Source organism: Sphaerodactylus townsendi, linkage group LG04 (genome assembly GCF_021028975.2).
Source record: "Sphaerodactylus townsendi isolate TG3544 linkage group LG04, MPM_Stown_v2.3, whole genome shotgun sequence".
Classification (NCBI taxonomy): Eukaryota; Metazoa; Chordata; class Lepidosauria; order Squamata; family Sphaerodactylidae; genus Sphaerodactylus; species Sphaerodactylus townsendi.
In genome coordinates, this window is record NC_059428.1 from 69149055 (window position 1) to 69173952 (window position 24898).

Below are 24898 nucleotides of genomic sequence, written 5' to 3' on the forward strand. Positions count from 1 at the left end.
AGAAGTAACTTTGTAGTGAATGTATTTTCCTGGAGCAAATTTGTGCTAAAGCTTCAACAGAGTAACTACACCAGACTGACACTTAGGCCCTTTCTGCACGGGCGATATACAGCAGCCCAGGGACAGCAAAAACGCCATCGCTAGGCTGCTGTTCCCAAAGGAGGGGCTGCTGCATCGCAGCAGCGCTTTCCTGGCCGCCCGAAAGCGGCGTGAAGCTGCTGCTTTTAACGACGCTAAACAAGCGATGTTTTTCAAAGCAGCGTCTTCTCATTGGCGCGGTGCGAACCGCACCGCTGGATAGACACTGCTTTCCCCGTCGCCTCCACTCACCGTCATGTCCAGCGTCGCCCTGGAGGGCTGCAGGGACCTGCACATGCTGCCCTCTGACCCCTGGAGGTCAGAGGGCAGCATGGGCGGGTCCCTGCACCCCTCCAGAGCGACGCTGGACATGACGGTGAGTGGAGGGGGCTGACCGAGAGGCAGCTCTGTGTGGAACCACCTCTACAGCTGGGGGGGGGGGAGTGGGGGCCGCTTGCACACTAGCGTGCGAACAGTCCCCAAGCCTCCACCGGCATAAATTATGCAGGTGGAGGCTCGTTTCCGCCCATGCGCAAAGGGCCTTATATTTTGCTCTGGAATTTATTCCTGATCAAAAACCCAACAATCAGCACTGAAACAATCTTTGTTGTTCTTGCCACATCACAGCCAAGTTGCAAAATGGCAGTAATATACCCCCAGTAAGAACAGAGTCTCTTTCACAGTTGGAATAAACTGGCTGTTGTAGGTTTTCCAGGCTGTGTGGCTATGGAAAACACATCTTACTGTCACTTGCCTCTGAAGATGCCAGCCATGAATGTGGGTAAAACGTTAGGAACAAAAACTACCAGACCACGGCCACACAACCTGGAAAACCCACAACAGCCCATTTTATAAGTCTTTTTGAGCTAGGAAGACTGGTGGAAATTTAGGGAAGCTTCAGTAAGGTTCCAAATTTTCTCAGCAAATGAGGGACAGCTGGAAATGCTAAGGACTTCATAGAAACACACTCACTAGTTGAACTAACCCCTTCCCCATCTGAATGTTGCAATCTACACTGGGCCTTGGACTTAATGTCAGTGTTTGCTGCCTGAGCCAAGCAACTTTACAGTTGCACAAATAGGGAATGAGACTAATAGGGAAGTACACAAATAGGGAATGAGACTAATAGAAGTCAGTGCAATTCCCTTTGTAGACAGATTTCCTTTCTTACTTCAGTCAGTAATTGTGGGAGAATTTATCTCTAACATTAGTTAAAACATTTCCATGCCACCCAACTCAGGGTCCGCAAAGCACTGAACATCTGTAATATTAAAACAGTGTTTAAAATACAAACAAGTACACAAATAGGGAATGAGACTAATAGAAGTCAGTGAGGGAATGTCAAACAAAGCATAAACACTTTTACCTGCTCGCGGGAAACAACATTAGAGGAAGACAAAAACATACATTTTCATTGGGTTTGATTCTCGATTATGCATACAATTCCCCCTTTCCAGCACTCATTCCACCCTCAGATCAGAGAATCCCTTTCCAAAAGTTTAAGTGCCACTTTTTTCCTCCCTTCAAAGGGAAAGCAAATCTATATTCATTAGAATTTCCTCAGGTTTCCTCGTTCCTCCCCACCTTCCCCTGGCCACCCTACAGCACTTCCTCCCACTCTACTGGCCATCATTTCAGAATGATCAAAAGGTCTTGAGAGCCCCCCCCACCCCCAGCCCTGCTGGCTTCTGTTTGTAAATTTTCATGTTTAAAGTCTATTGCTGAAATGGTAGATGGAATGGTGAACCTAGTGAAATTGACGCTTTGCTAGGCAAAGGACATGTCCCCCCCACAAAAGGTGGCAGGCAACCTCCCAAATGGAGCTTGCATGGCAACAACAAAACCCTACCATGAAGCAAAGTTAGAGAACTGACTGCTTCTCAGCATGGGATTAGTAATACATACATAAATGGTCCCAATTCCTATGTTAAACTTTCCTCCCTCCAGAAGCACCTCTGCTTTGTTCATTGTTACTTATATATGCTAAAATGGATGGATTCCACTCAACACATGCAAATCACACTTGCTAGTTGCACCCTTTACACTTGTTAACTAATGCAAATGGTTCTTTCTCCCACCCTGGACATTCCACAGGTATATATACTCCACTTGCTTAACTACCATCAGATTCTCTGAAGATGCCAGCCACAGATGCAGGTAAAACGACAGGAGAAAATGCGACTGGAACATGGCCATATAGCCTGGAAACCCCACAACAACCCACCTCTGCTTTGTTGGGATTAAGGCTCTGACTGGAATAGTTAGGATGTTTTTATTTTAACTATCAATGTGGAAACCATGTTCAAGGTATTCCTGTTTACTTTGAGAGTTTAAAAGTGATTTTAAACTTTATTCTGAGGGGAGATAAACTACAACTCCTGTGAGTTTGTACATGATCCTACATAAATGACCTGTTCTGGATCCAGTCAGCTCACCAGCCATTAACATCCAAAATGGTCAGAATTAGGACTTAAAAGGTCAATACTAGCAAATGTAAAAATTAAATTCTCAGTTTAATTAAATGGCAGTAGCGCAAAGGGGATTATTACATTTCCATACATGCAATTCCCCACCAGAAAGATTTGAGCTACTTGGATGAGATCCAAAACTACCCAGCAAGCAGCAGGCTCCCATGATTGTAATAAAGTTATGAGCTGAACCTGGTGGGTGCTCAAGCATGTCAAAGAAGAACCAGTTAAGGGTTAGTTCACATAAGAATATTTGTCTATACCCAAGCAATTCTGATAATGCTTGTGCATGGTCCACCATCACATACAACACAGGAGCTGTCATACATTGATGTAGTATTTTCTGAATTTAAAGCTACTCTCTTCAATGGTAAACTTGCTGCCTTTTATCCACACAACCCATTTTAATCTCCATGCAAAGTCAAGAACAAACTGCATTCATATAGCTGTTTAAATGCAGACAGAATGTCTTGCATGAGAATTAAAAATGAACTAGCGGGCCTGGCCACGCGTTGCTGTGCCTCAGTCTGGTGAAGTGGAAAAGAAAGAAAAGGGGAAGTGAATGGTTCAAACATGTGTCATTGCACAATGCTTGCAAGGGAGGGGAGGGGCAAGGGGCCCCTCGCTCCCCTCCCTCTCTCCCGTTCCTTTGCATGGCACACCGCCCCGTCCCTCCCTAACGTTCCCCTTCCTCTGCTAGGGTGGGTGGGCCATGTCCAGGCGGCGAACCCTGTCTCTCTCACTCTCTTCCCTTGCAGGCGAATTACCTAGCTTAAAACACGCTGGGAGGCATGAGCTACGTTGTGTTCAAATTTCAGAGCGTTTGGTCCAGCAAACCCCCGGACCCTCCCTCACCTTCTTCACGCTTCAGCTTTGCTGCTAGGGATTGGGTGGGTCATGTCCAGATGCATGCCCGAGCCCCATTCCTTTCACTCAAACATGGCGAAGGCGGTTTTCAAGGAAGGGCATGGTTGTTTCCCTATGGCATTAATTTGCAGGAGGGTGTTGCTTTTGACAGCCAGCAGATGGTGTTAGACAGCTGTTGCAGAACAAGGAACTGTGGGTTCCCAACCTGTCACAGGTGTGGCATGTACAACAATAACTGGCATGAAGTTGTGACATGTACACAACAACAGGAGATGTGGAAACAGTATGGAAACCTGGCTGCACGCGAATGCGACGTTTATTGTGAAAATTTCAAAGCAATCCGGTCCAGTAGTTTGGGAGCAGCTACCTGTCAGCAGAAAAACGCGCTGATAGATTTATATATATACTACTAAAGCATGGCCCGGCCACAGCGTTGCTGCAATGGCTTATTGTGGTGAAAATGGGGAAAGGAACAGTAGCAGCAAATCAATTGCAGAGGCCAGCCAGTACATGCTCATGCAAACATGCAGCCTGATACTCCGTCGCGATGGCTTCAGTGATTGTGTGCTGCCCACATTCCTTGGTGGGCGGAATGGAAAGAGCACCCTCTCCCACAATAATCTAGAGCTGGCTGGTCATGATCCTTTACCTGGGGAAGTAAGTTTGGTTGGTGGCAATAGATTGTGTGCGGCTTCTATGAAACCGCTCTGGATCGGGTCAGCGACGCTTAGCCATTCAGAAGTGTAGTCATGGATTTTGCTGTACTGAGCTTACTCCTGAGTAATGCGTTGCCTGGTTTTTCTTCTTAACTGTAACTGCACGGTATTCAGGGGAATCTAGGGGTGCCTGGCCCCTCCCTCTCCCATCCCTTGCAAGTCGCTCCCTCCCCCCCTCTTCCCTCCCTCCCGCTTCTCTTCCTTTGCATGCCACCCCTCCCCTCCCTCCCTTCCCTTTCCCTCCAGCTAGGGTGGGTGGAGTCATATCAAGATGCTGGAGCCCCCTGCCTCCCCTCCCCTTGCATGCAACCCTCACTGTCTCCCCCTCCCTCGCTTCTCTTCCACTTGCATGCCACCCCTCCCCCTCCCTCCACTCCCCTTTCCCTCTGCACTAGGGTGCAGGTGGGTCATATCAAGATGTCAGGGGCCCTGCTGCCTCCCCTCCCTGTAGCCGTACCACAGCTCACTGTCTCCCCTCTCACACTTCTTTCTTTCCCTTGCATGCACTCCCCACTGACCGTCCCTTTCCTCTCCCTCCCTCTCTTCCCTTGCATGCCACCCGAGTGAGTGGGATCAAAAAAAAAAAACAAAAAAAAAAAAAAAAAAAAATTTGGTAACACAGGTTCCCATGGCTTGGTAGGCTGGATTCAAACTTCAGTGGCGTGGCGCCAATGGGGCTGGTGCCCGGGGCCGCGGCGGCGTGGCGGCCATTTTGTCCTCCAGGGTGCTGGGACATACCTCCTGGGGCGAGGGCTGTGGCAAGGCCGCAGCCGCTGTGCCCGGGTCCTCTGGGTGGGAAAGCGAATGCACACAGGCGCCAGGCTTGCCACGCCGCGTGGTGCCACCTCCTGCTAGACTGCTTCAAGTTCTGCGGCAAGGCTACTTCTGCAGAGCATAGAGGCGTAACTTCAAGGCAAAAAAAACGCAATTGACAAAATCACCAATTAGTAACCCCCCTCTCGAAGCACACAATAACAAATAATTAGTAACCTACTCTCGGGAACCTGTGAGAAACTGCTGGATCCCATCTCTGATGCCACCCCTCCCTCTCAGTGGCAGTGGAGGTTAAGAGCTCGTGTATCTAATCTGAAGGAACTGGGTTTGATTCTCCGTTCTGCCGCCTGAGCTGTGGAGGCTTATCTGGGGAATTCAGAGTAGCCTGTACACTCCCACACACGCCAGCTGGGTGACCTTGGGCTAGTCACAGCTTCTCGGAGCTCTCTCAGTCCCACCTACCTCACAGGGTGTTTGTTGTGAGGGGGGGAGGGCAAGGAGATTGTCAGCCCCTTTGAGTCTCCTACAGGAGAGAAAGGGGGGATATAAATCCAAACTCCTCCTCCTCCTCCTCCTCCTCTTCTTCTTCTCCTCCTCCTCCTCCTCCTCCTCCTCCCCTCTCCCTCGTGTGTATGTGTGTGTATGTGTTTCACTTCCAGTGGAGTTACTGCCTATGTGCTGTTTCCACTGCTCATCTTTGGCCATCTGAGTGAACATTCTAAGGGCACGAACATTCTAAGGGTGACAGTTACACACAGGCCCCTCCCTGTCCTTCACCAGGGAGCGCCAGGAAAAAGGCGTTTTTACCTGGGCCAGGTATGAAATTTCAGGTATGTGAACATCTGAAAACACTCTCGCCTGACTGACTATAGTGGCTGGGAATTTTCAGAGGAATTGGCCCAGCAGTTACTGAGGTACCCTGTCATCAACACATACACGGTTAGCTTTTTATACATATAGATAGATTGGAATGGCAAGATTGCTGTCTTATCCCTGGTTGCTCCCACACATCTGCATCTATCTCATCAGCACTGGATAAATAGACAGCCCAATCCAGTGCCCTGGGGTGGCTGTCTCCAGAGCCCTTTTTGGCAGGGTGGGGAGGCAAAAAACAAAAATCAAAAAAAGCTCCTGAGCTGCCAAAAAGCCCTCTAAAGAACACTGATTTTCTTTTTTTGCCATAAGGGAAGGTGAAGTTTTAAACTGCTTTGCACCCTACAAGTGTAACCTATAAAATGTTGATGCAATGCAATCAAAATACTTTATAATTCTTATTTAACACTGGAAAAAGATGAAAAAGGCTGCATTCTAAGAAAACAAATTTAAATATATTTCAGTAATTTCAAGAGCTTCTTTTAATGAAATGTGTATTTTCTTCTGTCAAAATGATAACTAAAATACATACTTTCTTGCATTAAATTATCTCATTCATAAGTAACATCTGCAATTTTGTTCATATTCATTGAACTGAATTTTCAGATATCAGTGGCTCAGATTTAATTAGATGTTTACAGTCTAGCTGCACTGGGTATTAGACAATGTAGTCAAACAGCTGTGCTGAGAAATCATAAAAACATTTGAATATATTTTCTGCATTGAGAGGTGGCAATAAAGTTCAGATTTGTCATGTAGCAGTATTCCGCTGCAATCCTAAGGAGAGTTGCACCCTTTCAAACCCATCTACTTCAGTGAATATAAAATGGTGTGGACCTGCTTAGGATGGCACTGTTGATGAAACAAAAAGGTATTAAGATCTGTAAATATTGTTATCCACCCTAATAATTTGAAGAAAAAATCAAAAGAATCTCAGTGAATGAATCACAAGGCTCATTATGTTCCAAAATATTTATCTATTTATTTATGCTATCTGCCTTTATTACAGGGACTCAATGAGGATTACCCATAATTACACCCTTTTGGGGCTCCACCTTATGCTATACAGAGTTTAACATGGTGGTCAAATTAGCTTTTATTGAAAAAGGACAGATTAATTATTGTGTGCCAGTTCGGTTAAGTGAAAGTGCCCTGTGTTTTTTTTTTTTATTATTATTATTATTATTATTATTATTATTATTATTATTATTATTATTATTATTATTATTATTATTATTATTATTATTATTATTATTATTATTCCTGACATACCCCAAATTACTAATAGGGTTGGAACTTACCATAGGGATATTTCCTTTGACTTCCTTCAGCTTACGTGGCTTTTCCATTTCAGCTGAAGGAATGTTACTTTGACAAGACACTGGAAGAAGGCAGAGTGGTTATTACTGAGTGCTAAGTTTAACAACAACGAATTTTAGGAACAGTCTGCAAAAACTCGAGAGTAATTTCAGACCTATGAAGCAGACCCAGTTAACTGTTTTTAGGAACAGTGCTGGATAACTCCATCAGATGTAGGTCCATTTTTTTATTTCTGTAAATTCTAACTCCCAATTCTCGATGAAGTTAGCTACCTCTTTTAGATCGATTTATACCCTCACTGGATCCATGGCTCTACAATGGCAAACCAAATCAATTTCAAGTCTGCTTCAGCAAAATAAATTGCTTTAAAAAATCTGTAGCATTCTAAAACACATAGTGAAAATGCAGAAGCAAACTTAACCACTTTGCAGTGGCCTGTTCAAATTTTGGGACAGATTAATATGCTTAGGCAATACTGTGTGGGTAGAAGGCAATAAAATCAGTGCCCTGTGAGGCTGTAATTATATATCAATACTGCAGAGAGACAGAACCACCCCTATTCTTTCTTCTAAATGTTGATAGTAATTGGTAAAGGAATCAATACCTGCTTCACAACACAAATGTCTTGAAGATGAATCTTTACTACCATGCAATATGCCCCAAAGTAACATTTTATCATTGATTCTCAGACCACCAAAGTATCTAAGGCAGTGGTTCTTAAACATTTTGCTGTCACACCTCCCTTGGGAAAGATCTTATGGCCTACATCTCCCATCAATGTCTGGCCTTCTTAAACTTCTTTAGGAAGAGTGGAGTTTGCATTTTATAAAGGCCTAAAAAAATGTTAATCCCTTTTTTTTCACACAGAGACCTATAAAAAGCTTTAGCGCCCAGTTCTAGAGTGGACGTCAAAAAGCATTTTGCATACTCACTGAAATGAACACAAACACAAGCAATGAAACAGTTTTATGGAAATAAATTTTGTGTACATAAAATACGGATAAAAAATTTCTAATTCAGAGGCAACTCACACCTCCACTGTCTATACCCCCTTGAGGTATACTCCACAACTTAAGAACCCCAGATCTAAATAAAAAGCTGGCTGATCTTTAGGGGAGAAATGGGTGACAATGACAAATCATGCATCCTGCAGATGTGAAGAATATACAGTACAAATGTTCAGACTGGCTGCTTATAGTGATACATGACAGACAATACAAAGGAAAAGCAGAGATGATGCAGCAGATGATTTAGTCAGACTTCAATACTGAGTTTGCAGCTTGGAACTATAGGATTAATGTTGTTTTCTGACTAAATAGAGGGAGATTGGCCTTTAACATGGTGAACTATGAAACACATTTGGATATTTACCAGCTGCCTCAGCAATGGGGCATCTCTCTCGTGAGAGACCCAAGGCAATGTGGCATCTTTCTCACGAAAGACCAAAGGCACAAATGGTTGGTCTCAATAAGACAGGGAATATGAGGGCTACCCCTGGCAATGCAGTACACATGTGGTAGATGGAGTGCATCTTTCACTGACTTCCTTCACCTGGTCAGGAGTAACACTAGCCAAATTCATAGGCTCATTCCGCACATGCAGAATAATGCACTTTCAAACTGCTTTCAGTGCTCTTTGAAGCTGTGCGGAATGGCAAAATCCACTTGCAAACAGTTGTGAAAGTGGTTTGAAAATGCATTATTTTGTGTGTGCGGAAGGGGCAATAGTGACTTCTGCCACCATTTGTTGTAGTGAAACCTGATAAGCTGAGTTAGGCAGTGGCATAGTGCCCACTGGGCGGGGGGGAGGGCTTGATGCCCCGGGCAGAGCAGCGGCAGAGGTGTGGCTGGGCCATGGTGGGAACTTGGCAGGGGCATTCCGGGGCAGGGCGAGCAACACCGTTGCAGGGCAGTAGGACGCACATGTGCCCCAGGCGGTTTCCCTTTGCTTTGTCTCTGGAGTTAGGAAATCTGGGATGGCCTGGTCCAGAAATAGCAGGGACCATATCAAGGCCTGAAGTATAAGAGTGAAGTAGTGAAGGAGAGTGAAGTAGGGGGTTAGACAGGTGGAGAGTGGAACAGGCAGGAAAGCAAAGAAAAAGAACCAAAAGAAGGAAGAAAAATAGGGCCAGGCAGAGAATGAGGACAGACGGGAAGGAGGAGTGGCCAGGCTGAGGGCAGAAAAAAGGATCATTAGGTTATAGTATCAATTGAAGGTCTCTTCTCTTAAAGGAGAAAAAGACGGACAAAGTGATTTACAGCCACTAACCTTGGCAGGTAAATACAAGCCCCTTTTTAACACCTGAAGAAAACACCTGCTCAGAATCTTTTACATTTTACTTAGGGATGTAGAAATAATGTAAGTTGTGTTATCATCTCTGAGTTGGGAAATTCCTGAAGATTTGGAGGTAGAGACTGGGAAGGAACCACGGTGGGGTATATAAGGTGAGAGAGTCCACCTTCTAAAGTAGTCTTTTCCTTCAGGCAAACTGATATTGGGAGTCTGGAGATCACTTGTAATTCTGAGAGGTCTTCAGGCTCCACATGAAGATTGACAGCCTACATTCAAGAGATGTTTAATGTGATTTTCCTCCCATAAAACATGAAGCACAAATCATTCTCTATGGTGATGGCAAAAAGCCAGCATTTTCTGTCAATGCACTCAGAACACCTGCAAAAGGTTTTTGCTTTATCTTGCTGTTTTAATCTTGATGAGACAGAAGAGTGAATCGTTAGATTCAGCATCTTTAAATTCACATTATCAATAAAAAACTGTCTCCTGTTGTTTTTGTGCTTGACTTAACAGTATTAATTTTTGGACACATGAACACATTTTTTCTCTCTTGTGCTGAGTAGCTTAACCACCGAGCATACCAAAAAGATTTCTGCCCTTTCTAACCTCTGATATTCATCTCCAGCTTTAGATCAACAAGATCTAAATAAGTTAATAAGAGTCACTTTATCAGCTTCCACAAAGACAATTACCTATAAAGAATCGGTAGAACAACACGTACAAGTTTTAATACTTTTTATGACAAATTCCAAGGATGTATTTGGGATTATTTTGATTCTGTTACCTAATGCAGTTTTATAAGGTTCCGCCTGAATTCTTATACCATACTTGGTAATATCTTATGAAGAGAGGCTGGGTTTCTTGGGAGCAAGAGATGAGGGAAATCTGATACCGCTGAAGGCGAGCAGATAGAACTCTAACAGTAGATTGGAGGCTGTGAAAACATAGTTTAAATAGCTACCGATATAAATGCAAACTAGTTAAATCAGATCTTCAGACCAAAAGATAAAATTATAAGCAAACTTGGGTACTCTACTGGTATGTTTATGTTGTATTTATCTCAAAAGAAATCACCGCTCATTTTCATAATTATTCTTCCCTCTTGAAAAATCTCCCATCCATTCAGTGACTTTCATGTTCTTAAGTTAGCAATAACAAGAGCTCTGCTGTCTGAATGTTCTTTTCTATGCTGTGGAGAACTACGTGTTCTGAAGGGACTGCATTTGGGAATAGGTGAGATCAACTGTTTGAAGGGCACCCTGAGCTAAGTTGGGAGCCAGCACTATGCCAATCCACCCTCCTTGACATAGGGATGGACTAGATTTCCCCTGATTGATTGCTTTATTATTCCACAAATTGTCTTTGTCCTGTACTTCAATTCTGGCTTGATATATTCTTGAAGATTTAGAGGAACCTTTTCCCTCAGTATATTACAGGGGCAGCCCCATCTATACCCAGAGGCAGCAGGCCGTGGCGTGGGGAGCAGGGAAAAGTCCAGGTCTTCTCCACCACTGAAAAGCCCAATGAGGCTGCATGGATGTATGCTGCTGAAAGGCAGGTGTAAGTCTGAGGGCTGGTGCGCTGCATTATTAGCTTTCAATCCCGGTAGGGAGCAGACTAAAATTGCCCACAGAAATAGCCCACTCCCTCCCATGCTGGTGTCCAAGTGGGACACCAGCACAGCCCCACCACAGCCCTGAGGCAGCGGAGATGTGTGGTGGCTGGTTGCCGACATGTCTGGCCCTTTGACAGGATAAGTGTCCCAGGGAGGACAAACATGCCGGCACGAGGACATGCAACTCCCACTAGCACTTTTGGCCACCCCTTTGGATGAAGGTCTTAAATTACCAAAATAAATAATTTTATATCTTGCTTACCATTTGCTGCCCAATCTGTGATTTAAAACATCTAATTTTTTCACATCAAGGGAATCTAAATGTGAAATTCAAGTAAAAACAAACTGCAATAGAATTTCCTACCAAATTTATTTCAGCTGCAACAATGAAACAAAAGCCAACTGGGATTGTATCTTGAGACTTCAAGGCCGGTAGCATTATGTTTATGCAGTTCTGCAAACTCTGAAGGTGTCCCTGTGTAATGATTAATAATAAGACAAAGCTATTAACCTCAGTGTTAGCCTCAGGCTGTATGACTGAATCAGAAACCAGGCCTGTGCAGTTTCCAGTCCTGTAGATAAGCAAGCATTACACAGCAGTTTTGTTCTGATAAATGTTCTAATGCGTATAATAATTCTTACAAACCGAACATAAAATAGCAATGATACAAGAAAAAAATTGAAAGTCATTACAATTATTTCCAGGCTCATAGGCATTTTTTTAAAGTGTACTTTCTATTTTTGCACCATGAATTAATTGTGTGTCCTATATCTTATACTTGGAAATCTTAAAAAAAAATTACTGGAAAAACATAGCTACCAGAATATATAGTGAAACAATCCCCCCTAATCCTCTTAGCTACTTAGTAAAAATAAGCTATCTGTGGATCAAGAACTACATTCCCAGCACTGACATGAAGAAAGAACAGCAGCCATCATGCCATGCCGAGAACCAAATCGATTTCAGAAATACCCATGGTAGTGGAAGACCAGGATGCCATCATCAACCTGGGTGAGAAGCAGAACTGAAGTGGATCAAACCTGCTTAACAATGGGACTTTTTTTGTCCTGGAGCATGTTATACAGTTTTTGCCAACTTGATGAAACTCTCTGACATATTGCCGAAGGCTTTCATGGCCGGATTCAACTGGTTGTTGTGGGTTTTCCGGGCTGTGTGACCATGGTCTGGTAGATCTTGTTCCTAACATTTCGCCTGCATCTGTGGCTGGAATCTTCAGAGGTTTATCATAGAGAGGAGTCTGTTACTGGACATAGTGTGTAACAGACTCCTCTCTGTGATACTCCTGGTCAAAGAATTGTATAGTATGATAATCAGTAGAACACTATAAAACAGCGGTTCTCAACCTGGGGGTTGCGACCCCTCAGGGGGTCCAACGACCCTTTCACAGGGGTTGCTAAGGCTCCTGTTATCAAGGCAGGTGGAGGGAGTGAGGTGGGGGAAGAAAAGCCTGTTGCTGGCTGCCAGAGAGCCAGGCCAAGATGGCATCAGGCTGCAGATCGGGGCCAGCAGCTCAGCTCGCCTCTGCCGGAGCCAGAAGCTGCTCAGCCAGCCCTGGAGGGGGGGAACACAAAACATTAACGCATCCAGGCAAGAGGAGCTGGGCGGGATGACAAGCGAGGATCCACCTACCTCGGGCAGAAATTGATACTCCTCTGAGCTGGCAATGAAGAAGGGTCAAGCTGCCTCTCCTGTGCCTTCTCTCCCACCCTGTTCCTTCCTCTCCCCCTCTTTCTTTTGTGTATATTTCCCCTCCCTTTTCCTGCCCCAGCGCCTTCTTGAGAATGGCCCCAGCTCACCCCTTTAATTGCCCCCGCTCTGTTTTTCCTCTCCCACTTTCTCCCGTTCTTGCCCGCCAAGACTCCTGCTGTTCTTTTGCCACTATCCTCCTAGCCTTTTACTTCAGCTTTCTGGACTTTTAACTTTCTTTCCCCTCCACTCCATCCCAGTCTCTGAAATGGCTCTCTCTGGATTTTTTCCTCCTATTATGCTCTCTCCTTTGTCTGCTCCTTGATCTCCCTCTTTCCTTGCTTTGTCCTTGGTCCCTTCTATCTCATTATAAATAACTTCAGCCTGTTCTTTCTCCCCTGTGTTATTTACTTGGTGTAAAACCTGTAAGTGGGGATGGTATTTACTCAGATGTAAGTTTCCTGCGGCTTGAGTCTCAATGTGAGGCTTCTTACTCCCAAGCAAGGATTGTTGCTGTTGCCTACCTGTCTGAACAGGAGCGATTGCTGTGTCAATGGGTTTGAGGTGTGATGAGGTGTGATATGGTGATGATTCTGGGGTGACTTAGGGCAAAAAGCAGGCGGATCCATGAGGATCCATGTTTTTGAAGCAGGTTTTGGGGCCACTGCAGCACCATGGAGCATGGGAGAAGCTATTGCTTTGTTCAGACATGTGGCAAAGGGTTGAGGTGTGTTGTGGTGGTGATTTTGGGGTGACCAAGTGAAAAAACCAGATGGATCCATGAGGATCCATGTTTTTGAAGAAGGGTTTTGGGTGCAGTACAGTCCCCCCCCCCCCGAGTAACCCAATCCCCAGAGGGCAGAGCAACCCCGGATCCGGAGGGCAGAGCAACCCTGGATCCAGAGGGCAGAGCAACCCCCAGCCAGGTGGGCAGGGCTGCCTCCCCCATTCTTTCCTCCAATTCAAACGGCTAGGAAAACAGAGCCTTTAGAGCAGGCTCATGGAGGGACGCTTCCCCAGATGAACTCATGAACAGTTTAGAGAGGCCATGGGGGTCCACAACATAAGGAACTATATTAAAGGGTCGCAGCTTTAGGAAAGTTGAGAACCACTGCTATAAAAGTAACATCTTACTGTGGGGCCTTAAATTATCACTGAACCAGACTGAGGCTTGGGTTCAGCAACCTGTTCACATGAGATACAAAGAAGTTCTCCGGCTTTCTCCTACCCCAAACAGTTTATTCCAATAGATCAGGGGTAGGGAACCTGCGGCTCTCCAGATGTTCAGGAACTACAATTCCCATCAGCCCCTACCAGCATGGCCAATTGGCCATGCTGACAGAGGCTGATGGGAATTGTAGTTCCTGAACATCTGGAGAGCCGCAGGTTCCCTACCCCTGCAATAGATCATTCAGAATGATCAAGGGATAGGTTAATAGGATTTGTCCATTGTACACATTTTACACATAATTTGTATTACAAAGTATCAACATCCCAGAAAAGCACAACCATAGTTTTCTTAAACAACTGCAATTAAGGCTGTCCTAGGGGTACCCATAAATTCAGAGTAATAAAATTGCTTACAGAAACACTCTATACAGAAACACTCTATACCCTAGAATTCACCCCAGTATTCTAATTACTGTGTGTTCTCAGGAGTCTAGCTGCAAACTAAGATGTAGCAGAAAGTAGATATTTCAAGGACGTTGTCATCAAGCTCCAAACACAGAATATTCAAGATGTTGGTTATACTAATGACTCGGGCCAGTGAAAGGGAGCTGCAATATTGTGTGTGTTTTAAATCTGTTTATGACACACAATTCTGCAGTGAGTACCAAGAATATAATGTGGGGATGCAGGAAAAGGAGGACACATTCTCCTCTAAAACCTGGCTTTGACTTTGCTCCTGACATATCAAAACAATACCCAGGGACGTAGGTATAGATTTTTTTATGGGGGAGGGTTGGGGGGGCACACCCCCAGCCACCCCTAGGGCATGGCCATGCCTCCCCAAGCCCTGCCCCTGGCCTAGCGCTTATAAAAGCAGCTCTCCGAGGCCGGAGATGGCAGACTCCCCTCCCCTGCCCTCCCCTGCCCCCCACCAGCTGGGCTCCCAGCCGGCAGCTGGCAGTTCCTTCTGCCCTTCCCTCTGGGCAGAGGCAAAGAGGGAAAATGGAGCCTGGTGCAAAATCTGAGTTTTGCCCCACCCTCGACAGCCACTGTGATGCTGGAATCCACCCCCAAACAGCATCACTTTTAATGGAGTTTAAACTAGAGAGCCCAAATTCTCCTTTTAAATCCACCTTAAAGGGAAAATCTGGAGTCCCAACATTGAAAGTGATGCTGTTTTGGGGTGGATTATCCCCCACCCTGAAACAATGTTAATCACTTCTAATGTGGCATAAGTGGTTAAGAGCAGGGTGCATTCTAATCTCTCTCTGGAAAAGAACAGGGCTTTGGAGTTCCCCTGCTCTGGCTGCTTGAGCTGTGGAGGCTTAATCTGATGGGATTCAGAGGGATTCAGCCTGAGTGAACTCAGGGATTAGCACTGAGGAATTCCAAATTAGCCTGTACACTCCACCACACATAGCTGCCCCAAGCTGGGCTAGTCCTTGAAGGCTAATCGCGAGCTTTCCGGAGTTCTCGTGCAGCCCCACCCACCTCACAGGAGTGTTTGCTGTGAGGGAAGGACAAAGAGGAGATTATGTAAGCTCCCTTAAGCGTCTCCTACAGGAGAGAAAGGGGGGATATAAATCCAAACTCTTCTTCTTCTTCTAAACTGAGGACCTCAGATTCTCCCTTTAAATCCATGCCGAAGGGGGTGGATTTAAAAGGAGAATCTGGGGAAATTTGGGGGGTGCCTGCTGCCAGGGGTGCGAGAATTGTTAAAGCTAGGGAAGCACCAAACTTCGAAATTCAGGGTATCTTTAGGAGACTCTTCTAATGATACCACCCAGGTTTGGTGAAGTTTGGTTCAGGGGGTCCAAAGTTATGGACCCTCAAAGGTGTAGCCCCCATCTTGTATTAGTTCCCATTGGAAACAATGGAGGATTGGGGCAACCCCTTTAGGAGTCCATAGCTTTGGACCCCCTGGACCAAACTTCACAATACCTGGGCGGTATCAGTAAGGGACTCTCCTGATGATACTCCCAGGTTTGGTGAAGTTTGGTTCAGGGGGTCCAAAGTTATGGACCCTCAAAGGTGTAGCCCCCACCTCTTATTAGCTACCATTGGAAACAATGGGGGATGGGGCACTCCCTTTGGGAGTCCGGCAACTTTGGGACCCCTGGACCAAAATTTCACAAATACCTGAGTAGTATCCAGTGAGGGCCATCTCTACTGATGATACCTCCCAGGTTTGGTGAAGTTTGGTTCAGGGTGTCCAAAGTTATGGACCCTCAAAAGTGAAGCCACCATCTTTTATTAGCTCCCATTGGAAACAATGGAGGATGGGGGCACCCCCTTTGGGAGTCCATACCTTTGGACCCCCTAAACCAAACCTCACGAAACCTGGGTAGTATCATCAGGAGAGTCCATCAAACAATCCCTGAAAGTTTGGTGCTGCTAGCCTAAACAATGCACCCCCTGCAGGCCAAAAACACAGTAAAAATGTTTTTAAAACCCACAAACGGGGGGGGGGGGGCGGAGCTTTGGACATGAATGGGGGGTTTGAACCCGAGAACCCCCCCCCCCCACCTACGTCCTTGACAATACTGAAGCCTCAGCCTTTATTGGCAGGGCACAATTGTGAATTGGAGCCATCTTGAACCATAGTATGTGGTTTGACTGGGAAAGACAAAACTGGCTTACAGTCCCATCCCAGGGGCTGGGTGCCTGGCTGTGGCACCACCCCTGAAGGGGTTTCCGAGCAGCATGGGGAGGCTTAAAATGCTGAAAACCTCCCCACCGCTAGGAAGCCCCTATTGGGATGAATAGGCTTATGCCACCTTTTCAGTGGTGTAAGTCTGCACAGCCAGTCACCAGCACAATGGAGCAAATAGCAGGGAGGAAAAAAACTGGTTGCAGGGGCAGGGGTATACCATCCTAGAGACATGGGGACATGTCCCTGGGCACATGCCTTTTGGTCACATGGCCAAATGGTGTGTGCCCCAGAAACATGCCACCAAGTCCCCCCCCCCCCCCGTCCCCGCCGTGCAGACCAGCTTTCAAAAGCTGGCTTTTGAGGCCTGCATGGAATCCGGGGTGGGTGGCTTTGGGGCATGGCCCTGCCTCTCCCCTGTGCCCGGAATTGGGCTCGGGGGCATGGCCTCGCTTGGGGGCATAGCCTCACCTCCTATGCACCTGAGGGCAGGGCTCATGGCATGGCCCTACCCCCGAGCCCCTCTGCTTCTGTGCAGGCCAGCTTTTGAAAGCTGGTCTGTGGGGGCTGGGGCTCACGGGCAGAACCACGCCCCTGAGCCATGCCCCCACCCAGAGAAAGAGTTGTCTTTGGGCACCATTTCCCCCCAACGTGCCTCTGGGCAGGGGCGCAGTGATGCTGTCACTGGGCAAGGGCAAAGGGGAGGGTGGCAGTGATAGTATGGCAATAAATTCTCCCCTACATCAGACAAAGTGCCCCAGAAAGGCAAATCCACCAGTGCGGTTACATGCCATTCCCACCAGCAAATGTGGCTCCTCCCGCCAGATGGGGTTGTTAGGATTTCAAGTGAGCTGTGCCACTCTTCAGAAAAAAAGCGGTGGAACAATATCAGACTGAAATATTTTAGAAAGATCATAGAAAGATGTTTTATATACTGTAGCTTTGACGTCTGGGTAGGCAACAGCAATTTCAGGGGGCTAATTTTTTTCTTCCAGAAAAGTTGGATTGTGTCATTATCTCCCCCGCCAACCATTAAACAAGATCCTGTTCAGTGTTGTCACTTTCCATGCCTGTTTCTGCACTGATGCTTTTTCTTTCCCTGAATGTTGCTTCTTTCTCCCATCTTCAATTATTCACTTGGATGACCCCATATAACCAGGACTGCACAGTAAATGGGGTAACAACACAGTACAAGATGGCTGTTCAGATTTAGCCATATAAAAACATCAGTGAGTGTAAGGGACAGCAGCACAACAAACATTTTTTTTTAATTCTGCAAAGATTGCTGGAACAGAAAGCAATCACCAAAAAAGGGGCTTTGAGGAGGTCACTGCTAAAAATATTTGCCAACCCTCCCACACCCTTCCTGCAAATGGTTTTATCTTCACTTTAAAAAGGCCATCCCTAGATTTGTTAAGTTTAAAAGAAAAAATATTGAAGCTGGTTCAGATATTTCATGGAGTCAGCGCACAGTTGGATCATGGAGTGGTTAGGGCTGCTTTCCATTTATCCTGGACTGTTTCCTGCCCCATATCGGCTATTGAAAAAAAAAGTTGCTTTTGTAAGTATCAAAAACGTTAAACACCCTTTATATTTTTAGAAACAGAATGAGGGTGCTTTCAAACTGATATGTGCAGACTGGAATTCAGAACAAATGGGAGTTCAGGTGGGCAGTCTCTGGCACTTACCTGGCCGATGTGCCTTTGGAACAGCCATGTTTGTCACGCGTCCTCCATCCTGAGGTTTGGGAGGTGATGCAGTAAACCTGCAAATCCCCGATTCTGATGGGGTGCTTGAGGTCAGGCTGTCTGTGTAGTCATTAGTCCCTGCCGTTAGCTGTTCTGAGGAGGTATCTGATATGAAGCATTCTGTGATGGTAAACTTGGCATGTCGCAGCTGCTCTTCCATTTTGGCATGTTCATATGCTCTTGCTAGCTCTTCATACGTTGAGGAGGCACTTTCTGTGGAGACCATGCTGCTTCGAGCGCGATCTAAAGACCAAAAGAAAGGGGGGGACACTTCATGGGTAACTCTCCGCTGGCTTTTTAAATAAAGGATGTATTTTATTAAAACCATTATGTCAATCAGTTTGCTTACAGCAATAATGAAATACTTGGCAAAGATTCTTTCTAATTCTTAAATACCACTTTTTTTAAAAAATAGATTTTTATTATTTTTTCCACAAAAAAGCATAATAGCGAAAAAAGAAGGGGAAAAAAGGAAAATAGTTAATGGATCTACATTAATACTTGCAGTATATCCAATAAAGAAAAAGCAAAAAAAAACAACCCTTAAAAGGAAACCACAAACTATGTTACCAAAACTAGTGGGTCAGAAATGAACCCAAACTAGTTCACCTGTCAAATTTAAGGTCCCCAGAGATACTGGGGAGGTGAGAGCTAGACTCAGTCTGCTATTATGCCAGCTAGGAGCTTTGAGTAGCCAGGAGCTGCTGAAACCTCAGACCGATCAAAGAGCCCTGTCCCCAGAAGTCTGATTCTTAAATAACACTTTGAGCTGAAGAATATTTTACTTAGGAAGCAAATTCAGTACTGGTAAATGATAGATGGGAGGGTAAACAAAGCTCTGAAAATGGATACTATACAATCAGAATGCGGGGCAGTGCGGAAGCCTGGGTGGTTACCCTGGGTTTCCATTTTCCCGCCACTTGGTGACGTGGACCCTCCCGTCCAATCAGGGCATGGATACTATACAATCAGAATGCAGGGCAGTGGGGAAGCCTGGGTGGTTACCCTGGGTTTCCATTTTCCCGCCACTTGGTGACATGGACCCTCCCCGGCCCAATTCAATTCAGGGTAATGAAGCGGGCATCGCATGCGCGGATGCTGCTACAAGCAGCTGGTCGGTAATTCTTTTTTTAATTTGTAAATAATAAGCGGGGATCCATGTCCGCACTTCATCTTTAAGAGCACGCTGCTATAGATGTGTTTACAAATAGTCGTGGGTTCATTGGGACGTTGATTCATCCAGTTGAAAATTTTAAAAAATTCCCGCCGCAGCACAATGCAGCAGCCAATCAGGACACCCCCTGAGTGGATCGTGGGGAGTCCTGCCTGGCTGCTGCCGTGCTCATTGGACGAAGGGGCGGAAGCTGCGGTGGGGAACATGACTCCGCACTAAAAAGGTCTTGGAGCAAACAAAACCGGTGAGTATCAACGTCATTTTAAAAGTGGGGAAACGACCTATATTTACTTTGGAAGCATATCAGAGCATGCCTGGTGTCCCGCATTCTGATTGGCTGTAGTTTTTGAGTGGCAGCTTGAATGAACAACAGGTGGGGAGATCAGATGACTGGGCGGGAAAAATAAACCGATCTTGCCTTGATTGGTTTTCGCATGGTAGCAGGCTGTAGCAGCCTTGCCCTGGGTTTTTTTTAAAAAAAGAACCTCAAATTTGGTGGTTTTTGGATACCCTGGGATGAGGGAAATATCATGGGGCAAACCTGCTTTAGGACCAGGAACCATGATAAATTCTTGGCTTCACAGGTATTTTTTCTTGATCAACCCAGGATATTTTGACCATGTGGAAATGACCATAGAGCACTAACACTAGTCCTGTCTGGAGATTATGGTAGCATGGATTAGGGTGACCTGTTGGGCAGGATCTTGATAAAGGGTCAGTTTATGAGTTAGATATAATTGAGAGAGTGTGCTCTTTATCCATCAGGAATCTAGGAGCACCCACAAAGCTCTTAGCTTAATCATATCATAGCCTGGTAAAACAACACTACCCAAACATTCTGCCTTTCCAACCGGCTTCACTTCCATTGTGTCTAGATTAAACTTCAGTTTATTTATCTTTGGTCTTACAATACTGACCCAGCTGCCTTTAAAGGCTTGGAAAATATGTGTCATCAGTATATTGGTGACATTCTCTAAAACCCCTGATGATCTTGGCAAATATTCTTACATAGAGATTAAAGAACACTGTGGATAAAATGGACCATTATGGGACCCTGCATATCAAGCCTTAGCTATTTTACTCTTCTTTTCCTGTGGTAACAGTTTGTTTCCTGCCAACAAGAAACAAGTAGAACCATTGGAAAGCAATCCTTTTAATTTTAAATATTAATTGCACCAAAATATCATAGTTGCTTATGGCAAATGGTGTTCACAGATCTAACAGTATCAGCAGAGGTGGACTGTGCTGACTCAGCTGTATGACAGCAAACTTCAGTTTAAAAACATATGTTATCAAACAAGTTAGCCCTAGAATATAATTTTCCCAGTAGAACTTGTTAGTATACATTTTGAAGAAACTATGTATCATCAGTAAAAATGAACCAACACACCATCTTCTGCAGTCATTCAAGCAGTGCCCTTCCCAGCACCCTCTTGACCAGTTAAACAGCCGCTTCACTACCTTGCATGCATACTTTAATCTGCCTCCATTCTTAGGAGAAAGGCAAAATATAATTTTTAAATAAAATATCAGAGCGGAAGTTATAACTAACCTGTTATTTAGATAGCTCAGTAATGGAAAAAATGCCACAATATGTTCTGCAGAATAACTCTGAACTTCTGCAGGCAAATTAGCTCATTTCTTTAATCATATTGAATAATTTGGTAAACTTTTTTTGAAAAGGATGTATATTTTAGCAAAAGGATATTTCAAAGTGGTTGCAAAGCATACATGAACTAAACAAAAAAATACCTGAATGAACACAATGCTGACTACTCTGAGAAAGCACAGCAACATGGCTTTCTGGTATGAAATTCTGATGAAATCTAGACTACTGGTGTAGGACAATAACATTTTAGAAGGCTAGTATCAGTAATCAAGGCCATCCAAATACTTTCTCCCAGTAAATATGAAAAAAAAATGTTAAATTGGTCTAATGTGAAGCAAAAGATTGGACACAGAGTCTTTTATTGTTGCCATGTCATTATTCCTCCACTATCAGCCTGAAACAGAATTATAATTGTGTTTCCATATGGCAAATAATATAGTGCTAAATTTCCATTAAATCCCATTATGTCTTAACCTGACTGCAAATGCAAAAGTGGGCAACACATTTCTGATCAAAGAATTTGGTACCAAGAGACAACAAGGTTATGGGCCCAGACTGGCTTATTCACTGCAGAGAGACCTCCTTTAGCAATCAGCTGCTGAGTTTTAAATGGGAGACAGGAAAAGTTTTTTCCCTGAGTCAAAGTGTGAATTTCACAAAGTGCTGATGAGATGGGCAAGAATAACAAAAGACCGCCTGGCATCATGTCAACAGTCAGAGCTCCAGGCACTGGGACCTCTTCCTCTTCCACCAACAGATCAACAGACCACACATCTTTTCCTAGGGAAAGGGGGCATGTGAGTCACAATCCAGCCCCCAGTTTGCCTCCACTACTTAAGCTAGAGAAAAATAATTTTCTTCTGTGGAGAACATGCATGTTACAGGCCCTAACCATCCAGCATGTTGATCATGTGTTAAATGAAGAGCTCTCAGAAGGAGGGGACAAAACCATTCAGGAAGCCAGACAGTTCAGGGACGATGATGCAAGAGCCCTGCTCTTTATCTCATCCACACTTGGCAAAAGGGAAGCTGTACTAACTCTCAGCTGCCAGACAGCAGACTCCCTGTGGAAAGCAATTCAGGACAGATATTCCATGCAGTCACCCAAATATATCAGATCTTTTAGAAAACACTTGTATACCAAAAAAAAAAATATGTCCCTGCATACCAGTCCAGATGACCATTTAGCAACAATGCAGGATATTATGTTTCAAATTGACAGTGCCGGCTTTGAAATGAGAGATGATGAATTCCTCACAGCCCTGTTTGTGAGTCTCCCTCACCGCTTTGAAAACAAAATGTTAGGAGCTAAAGAACAATTAGACATTAATTATGCAATAAGCTACCTGCGAAATGCTGAGTTTGAATACAAATCATGAATGTGAAAGGGGAAGTTGTTCCATTTAAACTAAAAGATGTGCTGTTTGTTCCAACTGCTCTAGACAATTTAATCACTGTACTTGGAATGTTAAAATCTTGATGTGAGATTGTGTTCAAAGAGGATGAATGCAAGATCTTGATAATGAACTGAATATGAAGTTTAATGCCGAAAAGCATGGATTTTATTTTTACTTAAGAAATGTTGAAACGTGTGATGATAAGCTGTTGCAAGTAAAAGGGGGACAGTGCCCCCATATGGACTGTGTGTATGCATGGCATATCAGATTGGCTCATCAGACATTGATGCTATCAGACAGCATATTAAGAGTTGTGGCATGCAAGTGATTAATTGTGATTTGAGTGAGAAAAAATGTGATGTCTGCTTGAAGGGAAAGGTGATGGCCCCCAAACATTCTAAAAACCATACGGCCCCCAAGACAGAGATCTTAGAGCGGGTTCACTGTGACCTAGTTGGGCCTCTGGCATCATCTAATGGCGGAGCCAGGTATGTACTCACTGTAATGGATAGCAGAAGCAGATATGGATTTTTCTTACATGATTAAATCAAAGGATGAGGTGCCACAGAAACTTAAGAGCTATTCGGCTACTGTCAAGAATAAATTTGGCAAAGTACCTGAAATCTTTTTCACTGACAATGGAAGTGAATTTTCAAGCAATAATTTTCAGGAATATTTGGAAAGTGAAGGAATTATAAATGCAAGGTCTGACAGATACACATCCTTCCATAATGGGATGAGGGAAGATTTAATTTTGGAGACTGCGCATTGTTTATTAATGCAAGCAGACTTGCCAGACCCCTGCTAGGGAGAAGCAGTAACATATTTGTACAATCGCAGTTTGTCCAGTGCTATAGGAAAATGTCCTTTTGAAATATGGAATGGCAGACTGCCAGGACTGAAAGTTTTGAGCAAAAGTTTTTGCATATGTCCCAAAAGAGAAAAGAGGAAAACTAGACCCCAGAGTGAAACATGGTGTGGTACTGCATATTGAACTCCGAACTGGTGGTTGAAATTTTGAATGCTGTGTATGTAGATGAAAGCAATATCCTAATGGTCTCTTACCAGGACTGTGCAGTTCTAAGGTCCAGTTCAGAGGCTAAGGAAACCACTTTCTCAGAATTGGTCAGTGAGGCATCTGTTGTACCCAGAGCAGATCTGGAAGTTGTCCAGTTAGAAGGGGTGACAGAGCAGGCCAGGCCAGAAGAAGGAGAGAACTCATCCACTGAGATGCGATCACAGAGAGCCAACAAAGGGATTAAGCCAAGGAATTTAAATGACTATGTGTGCTACACAGATGTGCAATCTGAAACTGAGCCCACAAGCTGTGAGGAAATGATGCAGTTGCCCACACCGATAGAGCTGATATCACATACCAAATCCCACCTCAGAAACAGTCTCCTCTCCCTTTTTGCCCTTCCAGAATGAGGGAGTGCATTTGCACGTGTGTCCATATAAGAGCCGTTTTGATAGGCCTTTACATACGTATGTGCAAACAAAATCAAAATTATCAGCTAGATTTCTTGTAGAGTTGCCAGCCTCAGTGGGCAACCTGGAGTTCTTCCAGAACTATTATAACTATTTTCAGACTACAGAGATCAGTTCCCCTGGAAGAAATGGAAGCTCTGGAGAGCAGATGTGGCCCTTTCTGTACAAATTCTGAAAACGTTTGTAAAACATTTGCACTCGTCCCCTCAAAATCCTGGCCACCATTTTGTGACTGTTCGGTTTTTTTTATTCTCTGTGGATTCGATGCTACGTTGCTTCAAAGCCTCATGCTGCAATTCTCATAGGTGGCGTACACGAGGCTTTAAAAATTTGACCCCCCTGACCAATTTTTTTAAATGACAAAAATAAACAGACAAGCGGACAGAGCAAGCTCAGAAAATGGCACCGGAGGACATCTGGGGATTTCAGAGAGGCATGGGAAAAGCAAATCAGAACATTTTGAAAACATTTCAATAAAAGAATCACTAAAATACAGGATGTATTTACAGTGTTTTGAGGCTGGAAATAAAATGCTTTTTGGGAAAAAAACAATGTAGAACTCCTTGGAGGAAAAGTTTTATTTCTTGCCTTAAAGCTTTTTATTTTGGTTGTACAGAAAGAGCTGAAATAGCATCAGACCTGCTTTGAGCTCCCCCACCCTAATCTGTGCCTTCCTCAGATACTGCTCCCAAATGTCCAGTAATTAGACACTGTAACTTCTGTCCTAGTATTGTGCCTGTTAGAAATGCTGCCCTTGGGTGGATACATCCACACACTTGGACCAGAGCTGTTGCCAACTCTCCAGCTCTGGCAGTTCCTGCATCCTATCACTTCCCAGCAGGCCTGCTGGGGAAAAAATAAAGCAAAAAAAGCAAAAAAATTGAAGTTGCATCGATGCTATGACATTATTTCTGGGACAAACTCTAGAAATGATATCATGTTGTTATGATG

The 24898-nt window shown here is 44.6% G+C and overlaps 1 protein-coding gene across 5 annotated transcripts in view; it reads right to left on the reverse strand.

The window, feature by feature from the left end:
* The window catches only part of DSCAM (DS cell adhesion molecule), a 485873-nt gene that overhangs the window by 11456 nt on the left and 449519 nt on the right, over positions 1 to 24898 (reverse strand). For all 5 annotated transcript variants that reach the window (XM_048495233.1, XM_048495231.1, XM_048495232.1 and 2 more), the window contains one exon: positions 18220 to 18522. In XM_048495233.1, the coding sequence (XP_048351190.1) occupies positions 18220 to 18522 (303 nt within the window). The remainder of the gene's footprint in view (positions 1 to 18219; positions 18523 to 24898) is intronic.